Source organism: Periplaneta americana, chromosome 16, assembly GCF_040183065.1.
Source record: "Periplaneta americana isolate PAMFEO1 chromosome 16, P.americana_PAMFEO1_priV1, whole genome shotgun sequence".
Taxonomy (NCBI): Eukaryota; Metazoa; Arthropoda; class Insecta; order Blattodea; family Blattidae; genus Periplaneta; species Periplaneta americana.
The window spans coordinates 4,086,272-4,109,930 of NC_091132.1; the positions used below are offsets into that span (position 1 = coordinate 4,086,272).

Below are 23,659 nucleotides of genomic sequence, written 5' to 3' on the forward strand. Positions count from 1 at the left end.
AAAAAAAATAAGACCCAATAAATATAAAGCAAATTTTTACATAACTTACTTACCAATCTTGATTAAAATAATAATGCGTTAACATCTAACTTTATTACGAGGAAATCTGAAACAGGAGATTCTTAAACATAGTACGGAACAGACAGGGCTGTTCAAATAAAAATTAAAATCTCCCAAAAATTAAACAATTAAAAATGACAGCAGCTAAAAATGTCAAAAGACGATGGAAATCGTAATTTCCGCCAGAAAATCCGTCACCCGCCAAAGCCATTTTTCCCGTCCGTCAAAACTGACGTAATTTCCATCCAATTGGCAACACTGATGCTGCAAGAACACCTGAGTTTAATCAGCAAATAGTCAAAGTTTAAAGTTATCGCTGCACGAACAGTAAAGTCGATGTGCGCATGCTCGTGACGGTTGGAAACGTTGGAAAATGCTGCAGGTACAAACCTAAACAATGGCCGTCAGTTGTAGAACGCCTCTGCGCTTGCGCAATCACGTGATCTGGCGAGCTAATCTGTTTTAGTTGTTTGTTAAGGGCTGGAGTTACAACGTCGATCATAAAACTCTTCTTTTGAATAACTGCATGTCTGTTAAGGATTAAAACAGCACATACGAATATACCACTTAAAGCAGAGTGCAATATATTGATGGGGCACGTCATCGTCCATAGCTAAATAAAATTGAGTGGCTTGTAATTGGTCTTGCGAAAAAAAAAATAAAATAAAATAAAGGAACACAGCTCTTGACAGCTAAAAAGAAGGAACATTCTTCATCAACGAAAAGCAAACAACTAGCAACACTGAAGCATTTTTAAGATGTTATGGAATTTCCTTATAATCTATGTAGGCTAATTTGCTATTCTTGTCTGAAATATATTTTGTGCAGATATTTTTTATCGTTTGTTACCTTCGTCATCTATTGGTAGAAGTAATAACTAAAGCAGCTACACTTATACGAACAAATTATCGAACACTATCGATTAGTGGGGTCAGGTATGTTTGAAAGTCTGTATAACCACTGTCTAGAATATACAGTCACGAAGCTTGAGTTTTGAGGGTGCTAGAAACAATAGACTGTGACGGTACTATTTTGCATTGCCTGTAATGGGGCGATATCAGCGATCCTAGTGGTGAGCAAGTATCTAATGTTTGCATATTTACTACGTATTGAGCTTCGCGACTGTATATAGTAGACTGTGGTATAACTACGTATAACAGTCAGTCACTCTCTTCAATTACGGTAGAACACAGTTTCGAGCTCGCGCTCACGCCTGCTCCGTGAAGTAGACCTCAGATGATATGATCACGGAATGATAACACTTCACGCAATCCGATGAAATGGTCATGGTACCAGATGTTTTTATTTATTCACAGAGTGGAGCCTAGGGCGTAATGTGAACTATAGCGATGCGGTATTACGAACGCAGGAGCAGTAGCGCCACTGCTCCGGGCTGCAGGACTCCACTGGCCTTGGTCGAGTAATATTAAACTATGTTTAGGCATTTTGCACTTGAAATTTAACTATAACAGCTACGTTAATGATTTATTTACAATTGATAAGGAGAGATGTCGCTTCTTAACAATATGTAATGCTTACTACACAGAAACTATAGCAGCTACTTTAATGATTTAGGCCTATTTACAATTGAGTTCACTTCAGTGTAAATTTGAAACAGAGCTACCGTAAATATAGGTGGCTTTGATATTAAGTGATATTCAAATGTTTCTATGATTCAGATTTTTTTAGTTATTGTTCTGTTTTATTGCTAGCAAAAGAGAAATTAAACAAATAACACAATCTATTTTATTATTTTCAATAGTACATACTAGTTTTACGTATAAAAGCTTGCAGGTTATCACAGTTATGCTCTGGAATGTTTTTCTTAATCTTGGAATTTGGAATTAAGTCTCAGCAGGATATCCATTTTTTTGCAATACTTAAAATTTTGTAATACCTGGCGTATTTGCAGTACCGTAAAAGAACCTAAATTGTATTCCAGTAATTAGTTTAAAACTTTAGCACTCTTCGTTTCAAAATACAATGCATCCATAACAGCACAACAAAATATTTGTTTACAGCAGACTTAAGAACAATTATTTCATTGATTATGTGTTACTTTAGGTCAAAGAATCGAAGACCTCCATCTTGTCCAGTTCTGGCAAAAGCAACTTCACAAGTCTCTTGTACTGTTCGTTGTACATGCCGCGACCTGGAGTCGAACCTGTCTCTAACGCTTTGTCGAAATCGAATTCATCGGGCCAGTCGCCTAGGAACGCGGGGCAGGGCTCTATGAGGGCCCAAAGCATGATAGCTGCCCTGCCCTTGTAATCTGCAAGAAGTTCCTCTAGAGTCATCAGCACCCCAGACCAGCCCAGCTTTGTTAAGACGTCACATAAAGTGCTGTGGTATTCCTGAAACACAAGAAATCATCCCGCTATTAGTTTTTTTATCTACATAATCAAGGAAAAAATCCACTGACACTCCAGTCGCTCCTTCAGTTGTACTAGTTTCAATGAACTCATATATTCATATTCATATTCTTTATTTTCCTGAAAGTACAAGAATACAAGAGGCCTCGTCAATATTCATTCATAGTTTTCTGCTCAAGGGCAGGTCTTTTACTGCAAGCCCAGCATCTTACACTGTTTTCCGTCTTCCTCTTACAAGGAAACTTCAACACTAAAAGGTTGCGTAGAACCTTCTAATTTTGCATATTGATACGTCTTATTAGTGTATGATGTTCTTTATTTTATTTATTTATTTATTTACTCATTCATTTACTTATTTATTTATTTGTTCGATTGTTTATTTACTTATTTATGTATTGATTTACTTGTTTATTTACTTGCTTGTTTATTTATCGATTTATCCATTTATTTACCTATTTGTTTGTTTCCTGGATTGTTTATTTATTTATTTGTTCATTTATTTATTCACTCATTCATTTACTTATTTATTTGTTCGATTGTTTATTTATGTATTTATGTATTGATTTGTTTATTTACTTGTTTGTTTATTTATCGATTTATCCATTTATTTACTTATTTGTTTGTTTCCTGGATTGTTTATTTATTTATTTATTTATTCACTCATTCATTTACTTATTTATTTATTTGTTAGATTGTTTATTTACTTATTTATGTATTGATTTACTTGTTTGTTTATTTATCGATTTATCCATTTATTTACTTATTTGTTTGTTTCCTGGATTGTTTGTTTATTTATTTATTTATTGTGATTGTATATTTATTTTTTATTTTATTTTTACACTTATTCATATTGTAGTAACCATGTATTATATATATATATATATATATATATCTACTCTGACGCTGTCTATGGCTGTAAATCGCTGAATGACATTAAATTCATCCATCCATCCGTCCATCCATTTATTTATTTATTATTGAACATAACAAGCAAAGCCCAATTACAATGTTCACAACTAACAAACTAATTTATAAAACATAAACAAGGAAAAGGAAACATAGGCTACACTTATTAAAAACTGAAACAAAATAGAAATAAGAGAAAGAAAAAAAAAGAGAAATTGAAATAAGGTGTGAAAGTAGCTTCAAATTAACTAACAACAATATTCTGTAAAATATGATAACAAATAATTCTGTATCTAGAGAAATTCATATTGAAAATATCAACATTCGGATGAGGATGTAATTAATTGAATAACTGTGACATTTGGAAAACTGGGGAATTTTTGTGCGATTCAGTATTTGTCCTTGGTAGGATGTAAAATAAATTTCGAAAGTTTGTTTTAAGCTTAGGTGCATATAATGTTATATAACAAAATAAACCAACACAGTCCAACTTATTGTTAATAATTTTGTAAAGAAAGTTTAAAGATTGACAATTTCGTCTAATCTGCAAACTAGTAAAATGGAAATGTTGAAGCATTGTAGCATAACTCTCATAGGTAGGATAATCATTATAAAGTCTGTAATATAACCATTTTAGAAATTTATTTTGAATTTTTTCTAGTAACAGAATATATTTGTTAGTAACTGGGTTCCAGATAACAGCAGCATACTGTAATTTAGATCGAACAATAGAATTATAAAAAATTATTATAGTTTTGACTTTAAATTTACAAGAATTTCTCATAAAAAAATCTAAACTTTTATAGGAGAAATTTATAATATTATTAATATAACTACGAAATGTAAAATTACTCCTAAATAATATATATAAATCTTTATGTTCATTTTCTGCTGGTAAAATTTTTGCCTCTATTTTATATGAAAATTTAATTGTATTTTTCAATTTAGAAAAGGTCATATGTATACACTTATTAATATTAAATAACAATTTAATATTAATACTTCAAAAATGTAGGTTTGTAATATCTGTTTGAAGTAGATTACAATGTGATATAGTTTTGATTTCTTTATACAATTTAATATCATCCGCAAGTAATAAAATTTTAGAATGTTGTACACAATTCACGATAGCATTAACGAACAATTAAAACAATTATGGACCAAGAATAAAACCTTGAGGCACACCAGAATTTACTGTAAAAGACTTAGAAGTATGACCATGAAAGTTCACAACTTGTACTCTTCCTTTCAAGTAAGATTTAATTAACGATAGCAATGAGAAAGAAAATCAAATTTTTTCAATTTTAATAAAAGAATATCATGATCAACCTTATCAAATGCTTTCTGAAAATCTGTATAAATAACATCAACTTGTAATTTATTATCTAATTGGGATGAAACAAATTGAGTGAAATTTAGTAAATTTGTAATAGTTGATCTTCCAATCATAAACCCGTGTTGATCAGGTGAAATTGATTTTGCTTCGTAAGTATAAATTTGTTTATATATTAATACTAATTAATACTAATGCCAATACTAATATTCCAAACACTATTTAACTGTCTTATAGATAGATAAGATAGAACTTTTATTGTCGAAGGCATAATATATGCATAGACATGGTCAAATATATACATTACATTAAAATTTAAAATATGTCAAATATAAAATACATTATTCACTTCATTTCAAGGGCCCATGCGTGTATCCTCTAGATTCTAGGGACAGTTACTTACTTACTTACTTACTTACTTACTTACTTACAAATGGCTTTTAAGGAACCCGAAGGTTCATTGCCGCCCTCACATAAGCCCGCCAGCGGTCCCTATCCTGTGCAAGATTAATCCAGTCTCTATCATCATACCCCACCTCCCTCAAATACATTTTAATATTATCCTCCCATCTACGTCTCGGCATCCCTAAAGGTCTTATTCCCTCCGGTCTCCCAACTAACACTCTATATGCATTTCTGGATTCGCCCATACGTCCTACATGCCCTGCCCATCTCAAACGTCTGGATTTAATGTTCCTAATTATGTCAGGTGAAGAATACAATGCGTGCAGTTCTGTGTTGTGTAACTTTCTCCATTCTCCTGTAACTTCATCCCGCTTAGCCCCAAATATTTTCCTAAGCACCTTATTCTCAAACACCCTTAACCTATGTTCCTCTCTCAAAGTGAGAGTCCAAGTTTCACAACCATACAGAAGAACCAGTAATATAACTGTTTTATAAATTCTAACTTTCAGATTTTTGGACAGCAGACTGGATGATAAGAGCTTCTCAACCGAATAATAACACGCATTTCCCATATTTATTCTGCGTTTAATTTCCTCCCGCATGTCATTTATATTTATTACTGTTGCTCCAAGAACGGGTTGAACGGATTACATCAGCTTCTTGTCTATGCGGATGACGTGAATATGTTAGGAGAAAATACACAAACGATTAGGGAAAACACGGAAATTTTACTTGAAGCAAGTAAAGCGATCGGTTTGGAAGTAAATCCTGAAAAGACTAAGTATATGATTATGTCTCGTGACCAGAATATTGTACGAAATGGAGATATAAAAATTGGAGATTTATCCTTCGAAGAGGTGGAAAAATTCAAATATCTTAGATTCTAGGGACACAAATTTATTAATTTAATTTTTATATAATTCCTAAATTTGTGAGTATTTTTTGTAAATTTGATGTCCTCAGGCAAACTATTGTAAATTTTTATACCTAAAACCATATAGGCTCTGCTAATATTTGTAAAATGGTGTACTGGAATGGTTAAACTATTTTTGTTACGAGTATCATAAGTATGAAAGTCACTATTTTGGTGAAAATCAGACAGATTTCTATAAATTAGTTGTAAAACATTAAAAATATACCATAAACAGTGAGAATATTATACTGTAAGAAATATTCCCTACAACGCCCGCCATGCATCTGACAATACGCTTTTGAGCAATAAATATATCATTCAGCATGGTTCCAGATCCCCAAAAACAAATGCCATATGAAAGCCTTGACTCGACGTGTGCAAAATAATAAGACATTAATACATCGTGATTTATTATCGTCCTCAAAATTCTGATTTGATAACAAATGCTATTGAGCTTAGAAATTAAACTCGTGCAATGGGGTCTCCAAGACAAACAATCATCAAATGTAACATCAAAAAATTTAGTAGTTTTCCATTTACGTAAGTATTGATCTTGAACAGAAATATTAAAGTCCTTCAGATTTCGTCGATTTCCAAAATTTATTATAAATGCGACCTTTCAGTGTACAAATTTGAAGGTCCTACCCAATCTTCCAGTGTTGAACGTTCCCTTATTAGTCTCTGCATACGAATCATGCATATCATGGGAACATGGAGTTGCCTATCTTGATAAAGCCTACCAATCTAACCAAAGGCATTGCTAAAAATAAAAGCAAATTATCTATCGGAGCTGACCTGTATGAGGCGGCTCATGTGCTGTGCTTGCACCTCGAACTCGGGACTGGTAGTCAGGAAGAAGAGCACGTCCACCACGGGCGAGGTGAACTGCAAGAACTGGAAGTCCACGAAGCGGCAGGCAGGGGTTCGGTGGCTGAACAGGATGTTGTTCAACCACAGGTCGCCGTGACAGAGCACGTTGAGGGCGCCCTCACGGCGAACCCTGGCCCTCTGGAGCAATGCCAGTAGGCAACCCGCCACGCGCCGCAATTTCTCCGCGTACCGTCCCCAGTCTGCGGACCACGTGTCGAGCTCCTCGGCCAGAGTATTCGACATGCCTGCAAGTCGCAGAAGACCAGAATAATCGTCAGGCTAAACATCAACAGCGCGTCAAAATACGACGGCCAGAAATAAAAACAAAAGAAAGATGGAATTAAAGGATGGATCAATCAATCAAAAAGAGCAAAAAATAGGATACGAAACTGTAAGAATGGATGAAATAATGAATGAATGAATGAATGAATGAATGAATGAATGAATGCATAAATCAAGCACAGGTAGAAGACAGAAAGAATTAAAATGGAAGAAAGATGAAATAGAGGAAGAGAGATTTTACGGAATGATTGGGTAAACGAATCTGTGTTAATTGATTGATTAGCTAATGAGTTTAAATGGATGAATGAATCAGAAAATTAATAAGCCAGTAAGCGAGTGAGTGAGAGTGCGAGTGAGAGTGTGAGTGTGTGTGAGAGTGAGAGTGAGAGAGTGAGTGAGTGAATGAGTGAGTGAGAGTGAGCGTGAGAGTGTGTAAGTGAGAAAGTGAGTGAGTGTGAGTGAGAGAGTGAGTGAGTGAGTGTGAGAGAGTGCGAGTGAGTGTGAGAGTGAGAGTGTGAGAGTGAGTGTGTGTGAGAGTGTGAGAGAGTGAGTGAGTGAGTGTGAGACTGAGTGTGTGAGAGTGCGAGTGAGTGAGTGTGAGAGTGAGAGTGTGTGAGAGTGCGAGTGAGTGAGAATGAGAGTGAGAGTGTGTGAGAGTGAGAGTGAGATTGTGTGAGAGTGCGAGTGAGTGAGAATGAGAGTGAGAGTGTGTGAGAGTGAGAGTGAGATTGTGTGAGAGTGCGAGTGAGTGAGTGAGAGTGAGATTGTGTGAGAGTGCGAGTGAGTGAGTGAGAGTGAGATTGTGTGAGAGTGCGAGTGAGTGAGTGTGAGAGTGCGAGTGAGTGAGTGAGTGTGAGAGTGAGATTGTGTGAGAGTGAGAGTGAGTGAGTGTGAGAGTGCGAGTGAGTGAGTGAGTGTGAGAGTGAGATTGTGTGAGAGTGAGAGTGAGTGAGTGTGAGAGTGAGAGTGTGTGAGAGTGAGAGTGAGAGTGAGAGTGAGAGGGTGAGAGTGAGTGAGTGAGTTAATTAAAGAATGATGCATCAGAAAATTAATAGGCAAATGAATGAGTGAATTAGCCAGAACATTAATGAATGAGGTAATTGACTGTAGAATTAGTAAGAGAAGGAAATTTGAGAATAAGAGACAGTGTGGGTGAAGACAGATTACTGAAGAAATAAATAATTAATTAGTAATTGACTATGTAAATTAATAAAGAGTAGGACCAGTGAATACGAAGAAAAATTAAGTAAATGAAGTAAAAATAGTGCATTCTGCCGCGGGGAGAGAAGGCGGATGTTGAGTTCGCTTCTCGTATCTGGATCAGTAAATGACTTTTCACCAACCGACACCTGTCCTGGTTTCTATTATTCTGGAAAAGCGTATGAGCATTTTATGGGCAAATTGGCACTCGTTGATTTATCTGCAAGTGCCTCTCTGCTATTTTATTCCACAATTCCTCCTTCATCTCAAAGTCTGTAGTGTAATTTAATGTCTGACAAGTGTATGGTTCACGTACCGTTGAAGTACTTCTGCCAGCGATCCTGGGCATTCGGGTAGGTGAAAAAGTCTCGCCTGTACTGCTTCATCGAGTCTGGATCCCGCTGGTGCAAGACGGCCGAAGCGGCGTGCATCTTGGCCAGGCTGCGCACTACTATCAAGCATTGGTCCAGGTTGAGTCCAACACGGCGGTCAAGCATTCGAAACCCGGCAGAGTTCAGGTCCTCCATCACCAGGAAATCTTGGCAGGCGTGGATACACAGGGGGCCCAGCTGATTGTCGTCGTCTGTAACGTACACGAGCCAATATCACTTCATTCCTGTATCAAGGTACCGGGTTCTTCATCCTGTCATAACTCGCAGATTTGTACAAAATCGAGCAATACGTCTTTCTCGGACTGAAAGCTATTCAAGGTGCCGCCTCTGAAAAAGTATTCAGTATTTATTGCTACGTACAATACAAAATATATATTCAGACTGTTCATTTCAAAACTTCACAGTGTAAATAACTATATAATTTAAACAGGATTTAATTAAACAAAAAACACGTCAATTTAGATATTGAGGGAAAGTTTAAAACCAGTCTTAACTGATTATTAAGTTTCACTCCCTCACCCCCAGCCACTCTCACTTTGAAATTTCAAATGGCACCCCTATCTTGTGATACTTAAGGGGAGAGGATGGTATTTTTTGGTGAAAAATGAGTAAGTGGAAAAAAGAAAATTCTTTAAAATACTCTTTGATATGTGTAGAATACATTGCATAACATTTAGTGGGTATTTGTGCCCTTATCGGATGTTGAGACGCCATTTTTAAACTTCCTGCGCTATGGATTTTTAAATCACACGCCCTCTTTTATCGGTTTACGGTAACTTCATTTTTTTGCTACATTGCCAGACAAAAATGGATATAATTTCTGAACTATTAAAGGTACATGCATGAAACTTAGAACACACATTCTTTAGACTATTAGAAACTTTTCTCTTTAACAGAATTTTGTTAATTGATTTCATTTTAAAACTACGTCCGTTTGTTTGCAAGAAAGGAATTCAGAAAAGTGTTATTAAATTTTAATTGTTTATTTTACAAACTTAGGGGCAAATATCAAAATTCTGTTACAGACAGTTTGTAGAACATGCTTTTGCAAGTACATTGCAAGAAACTGGATGAATCGACCTTTAAAAATGGTTTAGATATATCGGTTTTAGTAAAATCCTGCATTGGGTATATTTTTTTCAAATCTGGGCCGCCAAATATTTTTTTTTTCAGAATATATATTTTACACCAAATAGGAAAAAAGTTTTCAAAAGAGCATCCTCTCCCGTTAAATTTAAAAGAGTATTCAATTGTTTATACATCTCATTCGTTTGTTTTCGCATCTTTTGTTTTCGTCCGTCGCCTGGTAACCTGGATTGCTGTTATTGTTGATTAGAGTTGAAGAGAATAAAGCTACAAAAACGTATTCAGCATTTCATGTAATAGTTATGTTTGTGTATTAAATTATTTGAAAATGGTGTATACCTTTCAAGAGAGAACATAAATCATCATTATTGATTAAATTTAGGAAATTACACAAAATAAACTCTTGTTTTCATTCTACAATCAACTGACAATACAAGCGAATATTATGAACAATGTACAGGGACATCATTTTACTTTCACTAACATTTTTAATATTAACCTGGCTATATCATTGGATTAAAGGTCTAAAACCGGAAACACCGCTTGCTCCCCCTTCCAATATTGGAGATCGATGATACTGGCGTAAAATACAAATCACTTTACTAGGTATAGGAGGGAAGAAAAGTAGTTCATCCATTTATGTAAACTAGGAAATATCGCAATTTTGAGTTTGATAATTTTCATTGGGTTTTTGTTGAATCAAAATACAGTACGGTATTAACACTTATTGTTTATACTCACGAACTGAGCTATCCATTCGGACGTATTCATTATGCAGTGTATATTATACTGTCTACAGCACATTAGCGTACAATATAGAGAATGAAGTTAAATTGTAAAATAATCATAATATGGATATTTAAACACATTTTTGAAAATGGTGGCCGTTCATTTCGATACAGGCTTCAGTTCTTTTGTGCATATTATCGCACTATAGACTATTGTACGTAATCCCAATTACCAGTTTCGTCCTTCGTACGAGTAACTCATGTTGAAATAATTCCGTACCTACTCTATAAAAGAGTACCTTACGACTGTTAACTTAATCTTCACTTCTGTCCGATCCGAAAAGATAAAATTACTCAGACATGTTATCTACTGTCCGTTCAAGTGGTTTTGTCGCAGGGTCGTAGAAAGGGGGTGGGGAAATCACGTGATAGTTAACTACTTAACGAGGCCCTTTTATTTAAGTTATTTTAAACAGTTGTATAATATTACGTAGACGTCCAATTCCTAACAGAAATTAATGTTTTCAGAAAAGAGCAAAGACAGCCCAGCTACTAGACTTTACAAAGGGGCGAACAGAAGCAGGTGGGGGAAACCAGGATGCGACGTAGGCAAACGGAAGACAGTACCTGTGCGAAAATATGATTCAATATTGAAAGCTCTTTCGTCACTGGAAAACGCGAACATATTTCTGGAACGTACTATACTCACTAACTCAGTACTGCATACGCGGCCTTGGTTCTGTGTGGAGAACGGTTGGAAGTTTACTAGTAGAGGGGGTGGGAGTGAAGTACATTCAAAAACTCAGGTACAATAAAAATTGAAGTAAAAATAAAATGATGTCCCTGTACAAGGCTTGCCTGGCATGGCTCCGTGCAGGATGTCCTGCAGCCTGGCCATCGTGCCGCTGTACATCTGTTGCTCCTTGCTGAAGATTTTACTGCGCTCCAGCATGCGGGCGATGTAGCCCTCCGTCTTGCGGCACTTGACGAGGAAGCGACGCGTCTCCCCGTCGCTGGTCCCCACTTCCAGGCGGTGCATGTCGCTCAGGTAGTTGTCCCCACCCCCGGGAATGCTCTGAGCCACGCAGTGCGTCACGCACACCGCGCCGTAGTGCGGACGCATCCACTGCTGCACCAACTCTTTATCCAGCCACGGGGGTACCTGCGTAGACAGCCCTGGCCTCGGACCTCTGTGAGGAAGATTACACGGACTTAATCCAGGATCGATAACTTCCTTTGCAAGGACGCGTTTTGGTCTACTTTTCAAATGTTTCCTCTCCCGTTTCCTCCATTCATTCATTCATTCATTCATTCATTAATAACCAGAGTTAGAACTTCGTACCGATCTCGTTATTCAGTGAGCGAGCAGCCAGGAAATGATCATGTTCATGTTAACAACCCTTACTACATACAACAGGGCCACATCGGCATAATAATAATAATAATAATAATAATAATGATGATTTATTTTAGCTGGCAGAGTTAAGGCCGTAAGGCCTTCTCTTCCATTCAACCACCAAAAAGTATATATAGTCTACATATGCATAAACTTACAAAGAATTCAACAATTTGATATGTATACAAGAGTTATTTACGAATTAAACAACAAAATACTATGAACTATTAATTAAACACTGAATAAACTGTGTAGCAGAATTAAGCTAAAATACATAGAATGTTAATATATTTCAAATGATATTAGATAATAGAAAGAGATTATTATGAGACAATTTTGAAAATACAGCTCTATCAGGATTATGTCTAAAGAAAAAAGTAACAATGTAGTCAGTGATAGTTTAAATCAGTATGATTGGAGTGAAATCCTAAGAAGGTTATCTTTTAAGCTGCTTTTAAAGGTGTTTATTGTCTTGCAGCCCCTAATACTTTGTGACAAGGAATTCCATTGACGCGAGGTGGATACTGTAAAAGATGGTGAATAACGAGATGTCCTATGAAGAGGTATACTTAGCGTGCCACAGATAAGTGATCTGGTATTTACGTCGTGGTTAGAGTATAGATAGGAGAAACGAGACGAAAGGTAATTTGGTGTTGAGGTGTGCAGAATTCGAAAGAGTAAAGACAAAGAGTGTAAAGTTCTGCGTTCTTAAGTCGGAGCCACGAAAGACTTGCGAAGGACGGTGATTATGGAAGACGTTTGAGTAACAACGTATTGTTCTACTGCAAATGTAAGCGAGATTTATTCCCTGTATAAACACAGTAAATTTCCTAGCACTATATGTACGTATGTATGTATGTACGTATGTAGGTAGTATTTATTTATTTAACCTGGTAGAGATAAGGCCGTCAGGCCTTATCTGCCCCTCTACCAGGGGATTACAACTATAATATGAATAAAATTACAATTAATATTAAATTTACAATTACAATTACAATAAAAATTAAAGTACGACAAGATTACCTGATTAATGAAAGCTAGACATTTTATCATAGTAATTAAGAACAAAGAATATTTTTGTATTTACTGAATTACAAATTAAACCTAGAATAACAAAATTCTATAGTGATGAAATTATCATATATTGAGATATTTTGTGATAGATTAAGAGAACTATTTACAAGAAACCATGTCTGAACGAGTCTCAATTACTGACCAAGTGCCTAGTAAATTTGCGTTTGAATTCAATTTTATTTCGACAGTCCCTGATGCTAGCAGGTAACGAATTCTAGAGTCTTGCCAGGGCTGTTGTGAAAGAGGATGAGTATGAAGAGGTGCGATGGGATGGTATTGTTAGTATTGTTTCATGACGAGAGCGTGTGTTCAGATTGTGATGGGAAGAAATGTATGTATGTATGTACTGTATGCATGTTACGTACGTATGTATGTACTGTATGTACAGTTTATTTCTTTCTTTGATCTTTACTTATTTTATAATTAGCCTATTATTTTGCATCATTTCAAAAAGTTACACCCTGTGTTATATTATATAGGTGTAATTTTTATTTTATTTTACTAGGTTATTTTACGACGCTTTATCAACATATTAGGTTATTTAGCGTCTGAATGAGATGAAGGTGATAATGCCGGCGAAATCAGTCCGGGGTCCAGCACCGAAAGTTACCCAGCATTTGCTCATATTGGGTTGAGGGATAACCCCAGAAAAAAACCTCAACCAGGTAACTTTCCCCAACCGGAAATCGAACCCGAATCACCTGGTTTCGCGGCCAGACGCGCTAACCGTTACTCCACAGGTGTGGACTTACATAGGTGTAAATATGTAAAGAGCAATATTGTATCAATGTCAACCTATATGTATGTAACAATTTGTGTAGTTGTACATACACATAATTATGTGACTAGCTGTGCTTTTACGAATGTCCCATAGATCTTTCTTTTCCGGAAACAGGAAGGTACAGTGGAAAGGGAAACAAACTCGTCAAGGCAATATTCCCATTTCTATGAGTAGCTGAGATTTTATGCGTTGATTACGTGGTTGATCGTACCCTACATAGGGCTATAGCGTTCGGTACGAAGTTCCTACTGTTCTCCAACCAGAAGATCAACCGTAAAAGGAATGTGCTTACTATTGCGTCATCTATTGGAGCGAAGTAGACAGATAATATTGTCGTTATAACGTTAATTTAAAAACCATGCGCTCTCCTGAATATGTTATTTCCTGTCTGGAGGGATTAAAAGACCAGGAGATTAACAGTGATCTAATTTTTATTTCACTTTTATTTTAGTGGGTTTTTTACGACGCTTTATCAACAGCTTAGGTTATTTAGCGTCTGAATGAGATGAAGGTAATAATGCCGGTGAAATGAGTCCGGGGTCCAGCATCGAAAGTTACCCAGCATTTGCTCATATTGGGTTGAGGGAAAGCCCCGGAAAAAACCTCAACCAGGTAACTTGCCCCGACCGGGAATCGAACCCGAGTCACCTGGTTTCGCAGCTAGACGCTCTAACCGTTATTCGACAAGTGTGGACGATCTAATTTTGTAACTAGGGTAGTATAAATATGTGTGCATCAATGTTAGTGTTTGTGCTGTGAGAGCTAGTCAATAGAGATACGAGTACCCACGTGTGTGACCTTATGACATCAACATTCATTCACAGCATTACCCCGCTTCGTCTCATTCCGCAGAGACTTTCTCGTGGTTGGAGTACAGTAGCTCTGTTAATGACTAGTGAACCTGATAGCGGATCTCCACTCAACTGTGTATCTCCAAACACGCCGCAGCTCTCCACCAAGGTCGGAAGAAGCGATTTCCCGGTGCGCTTGTACTCATCGCTGTGCAAGCTGGATCCTGAGTTCGAGCCACTCTCGAGTACTTGGTCCATGTGGTTAATATCGAAGCCACAATCAGGCTCGCTCCTAAAGACAGCAACGGGAGTTATAAGCGTTCACAGGCCTACAGGGCCTTCCTACCGTACTCCGCCTGCAGATCCTCTAGGGTTGGTGGAGCTTCAGGGTAGCCCAAGAACTCTAGGGTGGCGCACAGGGTTCTGTGGTACGTCTGCAAGTAGGCAGGTGATTGTTAACAAGGCTGAAACAATGACAGTCTTACATCATTTATCAGCATCAGTATTTCAACACCAAAATCTTTCCGAATGTTAGACGAGAGCCCATGTGAGTTTATACCAGTGATGTCAAAGCAAGCGCATTTTTCTGACCTTGACGTCGTGCGCGGGCAGAAAGCGCTAACTATGGAAAGAGGAAGGGTTGTATATACGAATAAGCAACCTGTTGGATTAAGAAAACAGTGGTGCACAAACTTCAAACGGAACGTGAAATTTTATGTCGTTATTTTTATATGGCTTCTTTCTGTTTAATACTATCTATATTGTCTGTAAAACAAAAGTACTAACACTGATTTCTTAATATTGCACTTGTGCTTTAAATCTTAATAACATAATAGAGAGTTAAGAAGGAATATTCTTTTAAATTCCATAGTAGTATAATATTATACTGTATTAAGTGGATGAAACACATCATTCATAAAGAAAGTGATATTCCAAAGAAAGAGATTGAGTATGACATGATAAGTTGGAATTTATATTGATGGTATCTTTAGCCTTACAAAAGTAATCAATAAACTAATCAAAGCAATATTACAGTACAAACCAAAGTTACCTAGGTGCTGTATCTGTTTTAAGTGTAACTAATATTACATAACAAAACTCTTATCGCATTACGCTTTTAAGGTGATATTTGTGAGCAACTTCCTATCATCAGAATATTAAATTATTTTCTCGAAATCTGCTGAAGCTATAGAGCTGACATTTTTACAACATATGGGCACGTATCTTTTGCTTATGATGTAACAGTAGTTGCTTTGTTAATTCATTTCCTTACAAACAATTTCCATGCGAATATTTTCAAAATTTTCAATACACTATCTTCAGTAATACGTATATACGGTATATTAGATTTACGAAAACATTCTGTAAGGCTACTAAATAAATAGGCCTATACCTGAAAATTTCACTTTTCTATACGAAAAGTTGAGAAAATATTTCTTTTGAATAAAAAAATCAAGCTTGTGAAAAATCAGCATTAAAATTAAAACTTACATTTTTATAATGCACTTATACTTCTCAGGCAAATCTAAAAATTAACATGGATACAGTTTTAATAAGTTCTCTTCCCTTTATCTATTGAATCAGTGCTGGCCATCCCTGAATATAGCTCGACCAAGCGGCATATACCACCTCTACCGTCTGTCTCTTTCCTTTCCGCTGTAAAGCGCTCAGGCTCTCCTGGGCTCTAAAGCGCGCGCTTGCTCCTGTGGGCATCAATTGACATGCCTGGTTTATACCAAGGATGTAGAACTGGGCGGCAGCTGTGGCATACGTCACAAGTCGGAATACGTTATGCATCGCTTCTTTTAACTCCAAGCGTCATGATAGGGTAGAGGGGATTTGTATTTACAGTCTACAGTTTAAATTCAGAGCAATGTAGTTAGGACAATACCAGTTTAAAGAGCAATGGGGAAAATGAATGCTTCTGTATTCAAAACAATCACAGTGCGCGCATGAGTTCCGTGTTTCGTTCTACATACGTATGTGAGCAAATATTCTCGAAAATTAACTTCATTAAAAGCGACGATCGCTCTAAATTGGCAGATGCACATCTGATTTCCCTCCTCAGGCTATAGGCCTGTATATCTGCTGTCTTACTAATAAACCGTGTATAGTTTTTATACGAGACTTATGCAGAGTTGAGACAGAAAACTTTACTAATAAAGCAAGCATAAGCAATGGATGTACAGGGACATCATTTTATTTTTACTAACATTTTTAATATTAACCTGGCTATACCTTTAGAGAACCGGAAAACCCGTTCGCTACCCCCTTCCACAACTGGAGTTCGATGATACTGGCATAAAACACAAACACATCACTATACTAGGTATAGGAGGGAAGAAAAGTACTTCATCAATTTACGTAAACTACGAAATATCGCGATTTTGAGTTCGATAATTTTCATTAGGATTTTTATTTAATCAAAATGCAATACTGTATTAAGAATGAGTGTTTTTACTCACGAACTGAGCTATCCATGCGAACGTGTTCATTATGCAGTGTATATTATACTGTCTACAGCACATTAGCGTACAATATAGAGAATAATGAAGTTCAATTGAAAAATAATTATGAAATGGATATTTAAACACATTTTTGAAGATGGTAGCCATTCATTTCGATAGCCTACAGGCTTCAGTTCTTTTGTGCATATTATCGCACTATAGACTATTGCATCTAATTCCAATTACCAGTTTCGTCCTTCGTACTAGTAACTCATGTTGAAATAATTCTGTACCTACTCTACAAAAGAGGACCTTATGTAATGTAAATTCAATCTTCACTTCTGCCCGGCCCGCATAGATAAAATTACTCGGACATGCTATCTACTCTCCGTCCAAGTGGTTATTGCCGCAGGATCGTAGAAAGGAGGGAAATCACGTGACAGTTAATTACTTAACGAGGCCCTTTTATTTAAGTTATTTTAAACAGTTGTATAATATTACGTAAACGTCCAATTCCTAACAGAAATTAATGTTTTAGAAAAGAGCTAAGACAGCCCTGCTTTTACAGAGGGCCGTGCAGAAGCAGGTGGGGGAAATCGGGATGTGACGTAGGCAAACGGACAGTACTTGTGTGAAAATATGATTCAATATTAAAAGTTCTTTCGTCACTGGAAAACGCGAACATATTTCTGGAACGTACTATACTCAGTAACTCAGTGCTGTTTACTATAAGCGGCCTTGATTCTGTCTGGAAAACAGTTGAAACTTCATTAGTAGAAGGGGTGGGAGTGAAGTACATTCAAAAATACCAGGTACAATAAAAATTGAAATAAAAATAAAATGATGTCCCTGTATAAACAGGCTGTAACTATACAATGGGAATTGCTTTGCAGTAGTTATATACACGAAACCCCTTGTTTAAGCGTTGTATATAAGAAAAAATGGCCGCCCCTCTAACAGCTGTTCGTATCAACTGTCATTTTATGATGATGGTTGCCTTGTAACCACAGAAGAACATACCAAAGAGCACAAAATAATATTGCTGTAGCTTGTACTCTTTGACCAAAATATAGTGTGGTCATCTATTAGAACTAGTTGTACTATCGATATTTAACAGGCCACACTAGAGCGCTCTACTCGATGCAATAGAGAATCTTAGTTATTCTATTACCTTTCGTAACGAAGTAATGACGAAACTATGATGTAGCTGTGTAACAGTTATACTGTTATACACGACGTATGTAATGATTATTAGTAAGGAATTTACACACGACTTATAAACGAGCTACTCATTGTATAAGTATAACACAGTTAAACGTCTGTATATAAAGTTTTTATTAGTAAGACCGCTACAATATAGCCTAATATAACGAAACTAGTGAACAAAAAAAGAATGCAGAGATGTGGCGCACATTGCAGTTGAAACTAAGTTAATTACAGGAATGATATTCCTTTATATTCAAATGAGAAATCAGATTTGTTTTAATTTTTGTTATGAGATCAATGTAGTCAATTTTACTTAAAATAGAAGATGTGCACTTTTATACTTCTCAAAATGTTGTGGATGATTTAATGATTTAATTTTTACATACAATCTTATATAGTAAATTGGAGTATAAGGGTACAGTACATCAGTTATTCATACATTTAAAAAAGGCGTATAACTCAGTTAAGAGAGAAGTTTTATATAATATTCTTATTGAATTTGGTATTCCCAAGAAACTAGTTCCATTAATTAAAATGTGTCTTAGTGAAATTACAGCAGAGTCCGTATAGGTCAGTTTCTATCTGATGCTTTTCCAATTCACTGCGGGCTAAAGCAAGGAGATGAACTATCACCTTTACTTTCTAACTTTGCTCTAGAATATGCCATTAGGAAAGTCCAGGATAACAGAGAGGGTTTGGAATTGAACGGGTTACATCAGCTTCTTGTCTATGCGGATGACGTGAATATGTTAGGAGAAAATCCACAAACGATTAGGGAAAACACGGAAATTCTACTTGAAGCAAGTAAAGAGATAGGGTTGAAAGTAAATCCCGAAAAGACTAAGTATATGATTATGTCTCGTGATCAGAATATTGTACGAAATGGAACTATAAAAGTTGGAGATTTATCCTTCGAAAAGGTGGAAAAATTCAAATATCTTGGAGCAACAGTAACAAATGTAAATGGCACTCGGGAGGAAATTAAACGCAGAATAAATATGGGAAATGCGTGTTATTATTCGGTTGAGAAGCTCTTATCATCCAGTCTGCTGTCGAAAAATCTGAAAGTTAGAATTTATAAAACAGTTATATTACTGGTTCTTCTGTAACTTGGACTCTCACTCTGAGAGAGGAAAATAGGTTCAGGGTGTTTGAGAATAAGGTGCTTAGGAAAATATTTGGGACTAATAGGGTTGAAGTTACAGGAGAATGGAGAAAGTTACACAACGCAGAGCTGCACTCATTGTATTCTTCACCTGACGTAATTAGGAACATTAAATCCATACGTTTGAGATGGGCTGGGCATGTATCACGTATGGGCGAATCCAGAAATGCATATAGAGTATTAGGTGGGAGGCCAGAGGGGAAAAGACCTTTGGGAAGGCCGAGACGTAGATGGGAAGATAATATTAAAATGGATTTGAGGGAGGTGGGATATGATGGTAGGGACTGGATTAATCTTGCTCAGGATAGGGACCGATGGCGGGCTTATGTGAGGGCGGCAATGAACCTCCGGGTTCCTTAAAAGCCAGTAAGTAAGTAATCTTATATAGTTCTTGTGGTCCTTTTTTGTCCTCAAGTCCGTCTGTGCCATCCGATTCTGCATTTGCATCTTGTACTGTTCAATGTCTAACATTTCTGTGTTTGGTTTTGAATGTTTCTTCCATCGTCGTCTTTTTTCCGATTTCAATGTTGCTCTTACCATTCTGTGATCAGTGCTGAGTTTTAGGTTTGTTATGACTTAGATGTCCCTTATGGAGTTTTATCTGTTGTTCGGGATGTAGTCGATTTCGTTCTTCGTGCTGCCGTTGGACGATCTCCAAGTCCATCTGTTTTGGGGATTTTTCCTGAAAAATGTGTTGGCTATTTTCAATCTGTGCCCGTGTGCAAACTGGGCCAGTCTGTACCCTCTGTCATTTCTTCTCCCAAATCCGATTAGTTCTTCATCTTCGTGGCTGCGTGGCCCCACTTTGGCATTGAAGTCGCCTATGATTATGTTCGTTCGTGACTTTAACTTTTCTAGTGTGTAGTCTAAACTCTTGTAGAAGTCTTCTAGTTCGTCTTCGCTGCTTTTTTTTGTAGGGGCTGGTTCTTCATCTTCGTTGCTGCGGGGCCCCACTTTGGCATTGAAGTCGCCTATGATTATGTTCGTTCGTGACTTTAACTTTTTTAGTATGTAGTCTAAACTCTTGTAGAAGTCTTCTAGTTCGTCTTCGTTGCTTGTTTTTATAGGGGCTGGTTCGTCATCTTCGTGGCTGCGTGACCCCACTTTGGCATTGAAGTCGCCTATGATTATGTTCGTTTGTGACTTTAACTATTGTAGTGTGTAGTCTAAACTCTTGTAGAAGTCTTCTAGTTCGTCTTCGCTGCTTTTTTTGTAGGGACTGGTTCTTCATCTTCGTGGCTGCGTGGCCCCACTTTGGCATTGAAGTCGCCTATGATTATGTTCGTTGGTGACTAACTTTTCTAGTGTGTAGTCTAAACTCTTGTAGAAGTCTTCTAGTTCGTCTTCGCTGCTTTTTTTGTAGGGACTGGTTCTTCATCTTCGTGGCTGCGTGGCCCCACTTTGGCATTGAAGTCGCCTGTGATTATGTTCGTTAGTGACTTTAACTTTTCTAGTGTGTAGTCTAAACTCTTGTAGAAGTCTTCTAGTTGGTCTTCGCTGCTTGTTTTTTGTAGGGGCTGGTTCTTCATCTTCGTGGCTGCGTGGCCCCACTCTGGCATTGAAGTCGCCTATGATTATATTCTTTGGTGACTTTAACTTTTCTAGTGTGTAGTCTAAACTCTTGTAGAAGTCTTCTAGTTCATCTTCGCTGCTTATTTCTGTAGGGGCGTAACTTATATTTGTATGACTATCATTAGAGAGTTTCTTGTTGCTAATTTTAGCACTGCTATTCTTTCCGATATTCCCGTTAGTTCCATCACCATATCTGCTGAAGAGAAACCTATGGATAAAAATGCATTTTATTTTCATTATTTCAGAAAAATTGACTTATTTGTTAAATACAAGGTAGACTTCAATGTTTTCTAAACTTACCAATGGAATGATACATCTGGAGTTCCATTACTGCCGCGTTTTTACAACCAAATGCTACGCACGATATTATTTTTCGATCATACATTTGCGTCGTCTCATTCCTCTTTGTTGGGCTTACTACAAGGCTCAACTAACCTTAATCATGACCTTACTTCCTAGTGTTCAGTCCAGTTGTAGAATAGAGGTCACTGGGAATGATCTCTGCTGACCGTTGGCTGGTTTGCTGCCTAGTTGTTAGAATTGCCGCCAGATCTCGTGTGGCTAATTCTCGTTGGCGCTCGCGTCGGTTTACACAATCTGTAAACTCTTCAGCAGTTGGCTCCCCTGCACCGAAGTTCGATCAGTCGAAGTGTGATCTCTCGCTATCTCGCGGTATTGCGGTTCGTAATGTTGTTTCGTATTAACCTACGGTACGTTTCCTTAGGATTTGTATTCCCCTAACACTCACACTTCTTTAGTACTATATATCTAATTAGTTTTACAGTTACTCAACATACCTCAGCTTTGTTTTTTCCGCTGTGACACTTCTTTTTGTCCCCGGTGACACGCACAACAACTTTTACACAGTAGTGAGTGTTGCCAACTTCAGCGACAAGTCGCTAGATCTAGCGGTTTTGAGGGGGTGTCTATAGACAAAAGTTAGGAAATAGGGACCAACGAATTTTCTGCAGTTTTAATTAATTATTTGGCGACAAAGTTAGCGATTTTTACGTTTAGCAATTTTATCTGTTTTATTTATTTTATTGGGTTATTTTACGACGCTTTAACAACATCTAGGTTATTTAGCGTCTGAATGATATGAAAGTGATAATGCCTGTGAAATGAGTCCTGGGTCCAGCACCGAAAGTTACCCAGCATTTGCTCGTATTGGGTTGAGGGAAAACCCCGGAAAAAACCTCAACTAGGTAACTTTCCCCGACCGGGATTCGAACCCGGGCCACCTGGTTTTGCGGCCAGACGCGCTGACCGTTACTCCACAGATGTGGACGTTTTAATAAGGTGTACTTGGAAATACTGAATTGTATTTTGATATTTTTCATATTATTATAGAGAAAATATTTTCCTTGGTACATTTTCAAAACGTTATAAGAGCGCCCCTGCTCAACGGATCATGAAAATATCTTGGGAAATCCCCTGGCAAAATTATCGCGTTGTTAATTGGTGCAGTACTTCATCAACAGTAAATTTTTGGGTGCAAGTGTACCAGGACAAAGATTCTATCTGGACTAACAGCTTTCTATGTTTGCTGTGGCCGTACTTCTCTAACCTATTCGAATACTGAGGTAGAATGTCTATTCAGCCAATTCAACTCAGTGGAACCAAAACTACGCAATAGAATTCATGCCAAAACAGTTAGTGCTATACCTCACGTCAGGAACACCTCGAGGATTTCGGGAAAAACAAGTTACAAATAAATTTCCTGGAAATATTCTGCGGAAAACTTGAAATACTGAAGCGTATATACGTTCCACTCCCGGCCTATATGAATCCTCGTCTTCGACGTCAGCAGCTGAAGTAGAGGAGGAGGTTATGGATGATTTATATCTGTGAAAGTTATTATAGATTTTTGCTATTGTTAATCTTTCCCGTTTCTTTAGATACTTTTTTTTTTTTTAACTTTTAAATTGAATTTAGCGAGTTTTTAGCGACATTTAACATTTTATTTGGCGACTTTAAGGTGACAATTGTTGGGAACACTGGCAGTAGTATATACCAATATCCATTAATAGTGAATGAAATTATTTATCAACGTGTAACACCGTTTTTTTAGTGAACTATTACTTTTTAAGACTTAAGATTGCGTCATACTTAATTATTAATATTTCTGCACGTTAAAAATATGGCGAAGATATCTATGAGTAAATAGCTTATAGAAATCTTTAGTTATCACCTCGCGATTTTTTTAATACTAGTAACAAATCAATTTATAATAGAATAAAATTTATCCACTTACTAGAACCTTACAGCTGAGACACTCTTGAAACAAATGCACACAATGAGGTGGGAAGTTATCGGAGTTCCATATACAGTTGCACTCGTAACAGGCCTTAACGCGAAAGAGATAACGAAGATTACATACGACGAACAAACAACGTAATGACAGTGCTTATTTTTTGCTGTGAATTGTCTTCGGTGTCTGTCAACTGAATGGAAAAATTTTACACATACAGGACAACAGAAAATTTTTACTGGTGTTCGTGTCTAATCTTATTTAACACTAGCCGTACCCGTGCGCTCCGCTGCACCCGTTAGAAATAAATATAAAGTAATTACATAATTAAAATAGGACGTTTGATCCAGGGAACATTCGTGTTTGATAGAAGGATAAATCGTTTAATATGTTACTTAATTTAAATTATATTTAAATAATTAAAATGGA

General features: G+C 36.8%; 1 protein-coding gene across 4 annotated transcripts; it reads right to left on the bottom strand.

The window, feature by feature from the left end:
- Nucleotides 1–1,783: 1,783 nt before the first annotated feature.
- On the bottom strand, nt 1,784–23,392 carry LOC138691137 (uncharacterized). Of its 4 annotated transcripts, none has more exons than XM_069812874.1 (6): nt 23,234–23,392; nt 14,723–15,023; nt 11,406–11,737; nt 8,658–8,924; nt 6,785–7,104; nt 1,784–2,414 (listed from the first exon to the last, which is right to left on the bottom strand). In XM_069812874.1, exons 2-6 carry the CDS (start codon nt 14,845–14,847, stop codon nt 2,121–2,123), a joined length of 1,338 nt encoding a protein of 445 aa, XP_069668975.1. In that variant the 5' UTR covers nt 14,848–15,023; nt 23,234–23,392; the 3' UTR covers nt 1,784–2,120. The 4 variants fall into 4 exon arrangements, with proteins under 4 accessions (XP_069668975.1, XP_069668976.1, XP_069668977.1 ...); XM_069812875.1 differs by having other exon boundaries at nt 14,723–15,053; nt 23,234–23,382; XM_069812876.1 differs by lacking the exon at nt 23,234–23,392 and adding an exon at nt 21,777–21,873.
- Nucleotides 23,393–23,659: the final 267 nt, after the last annotated feature.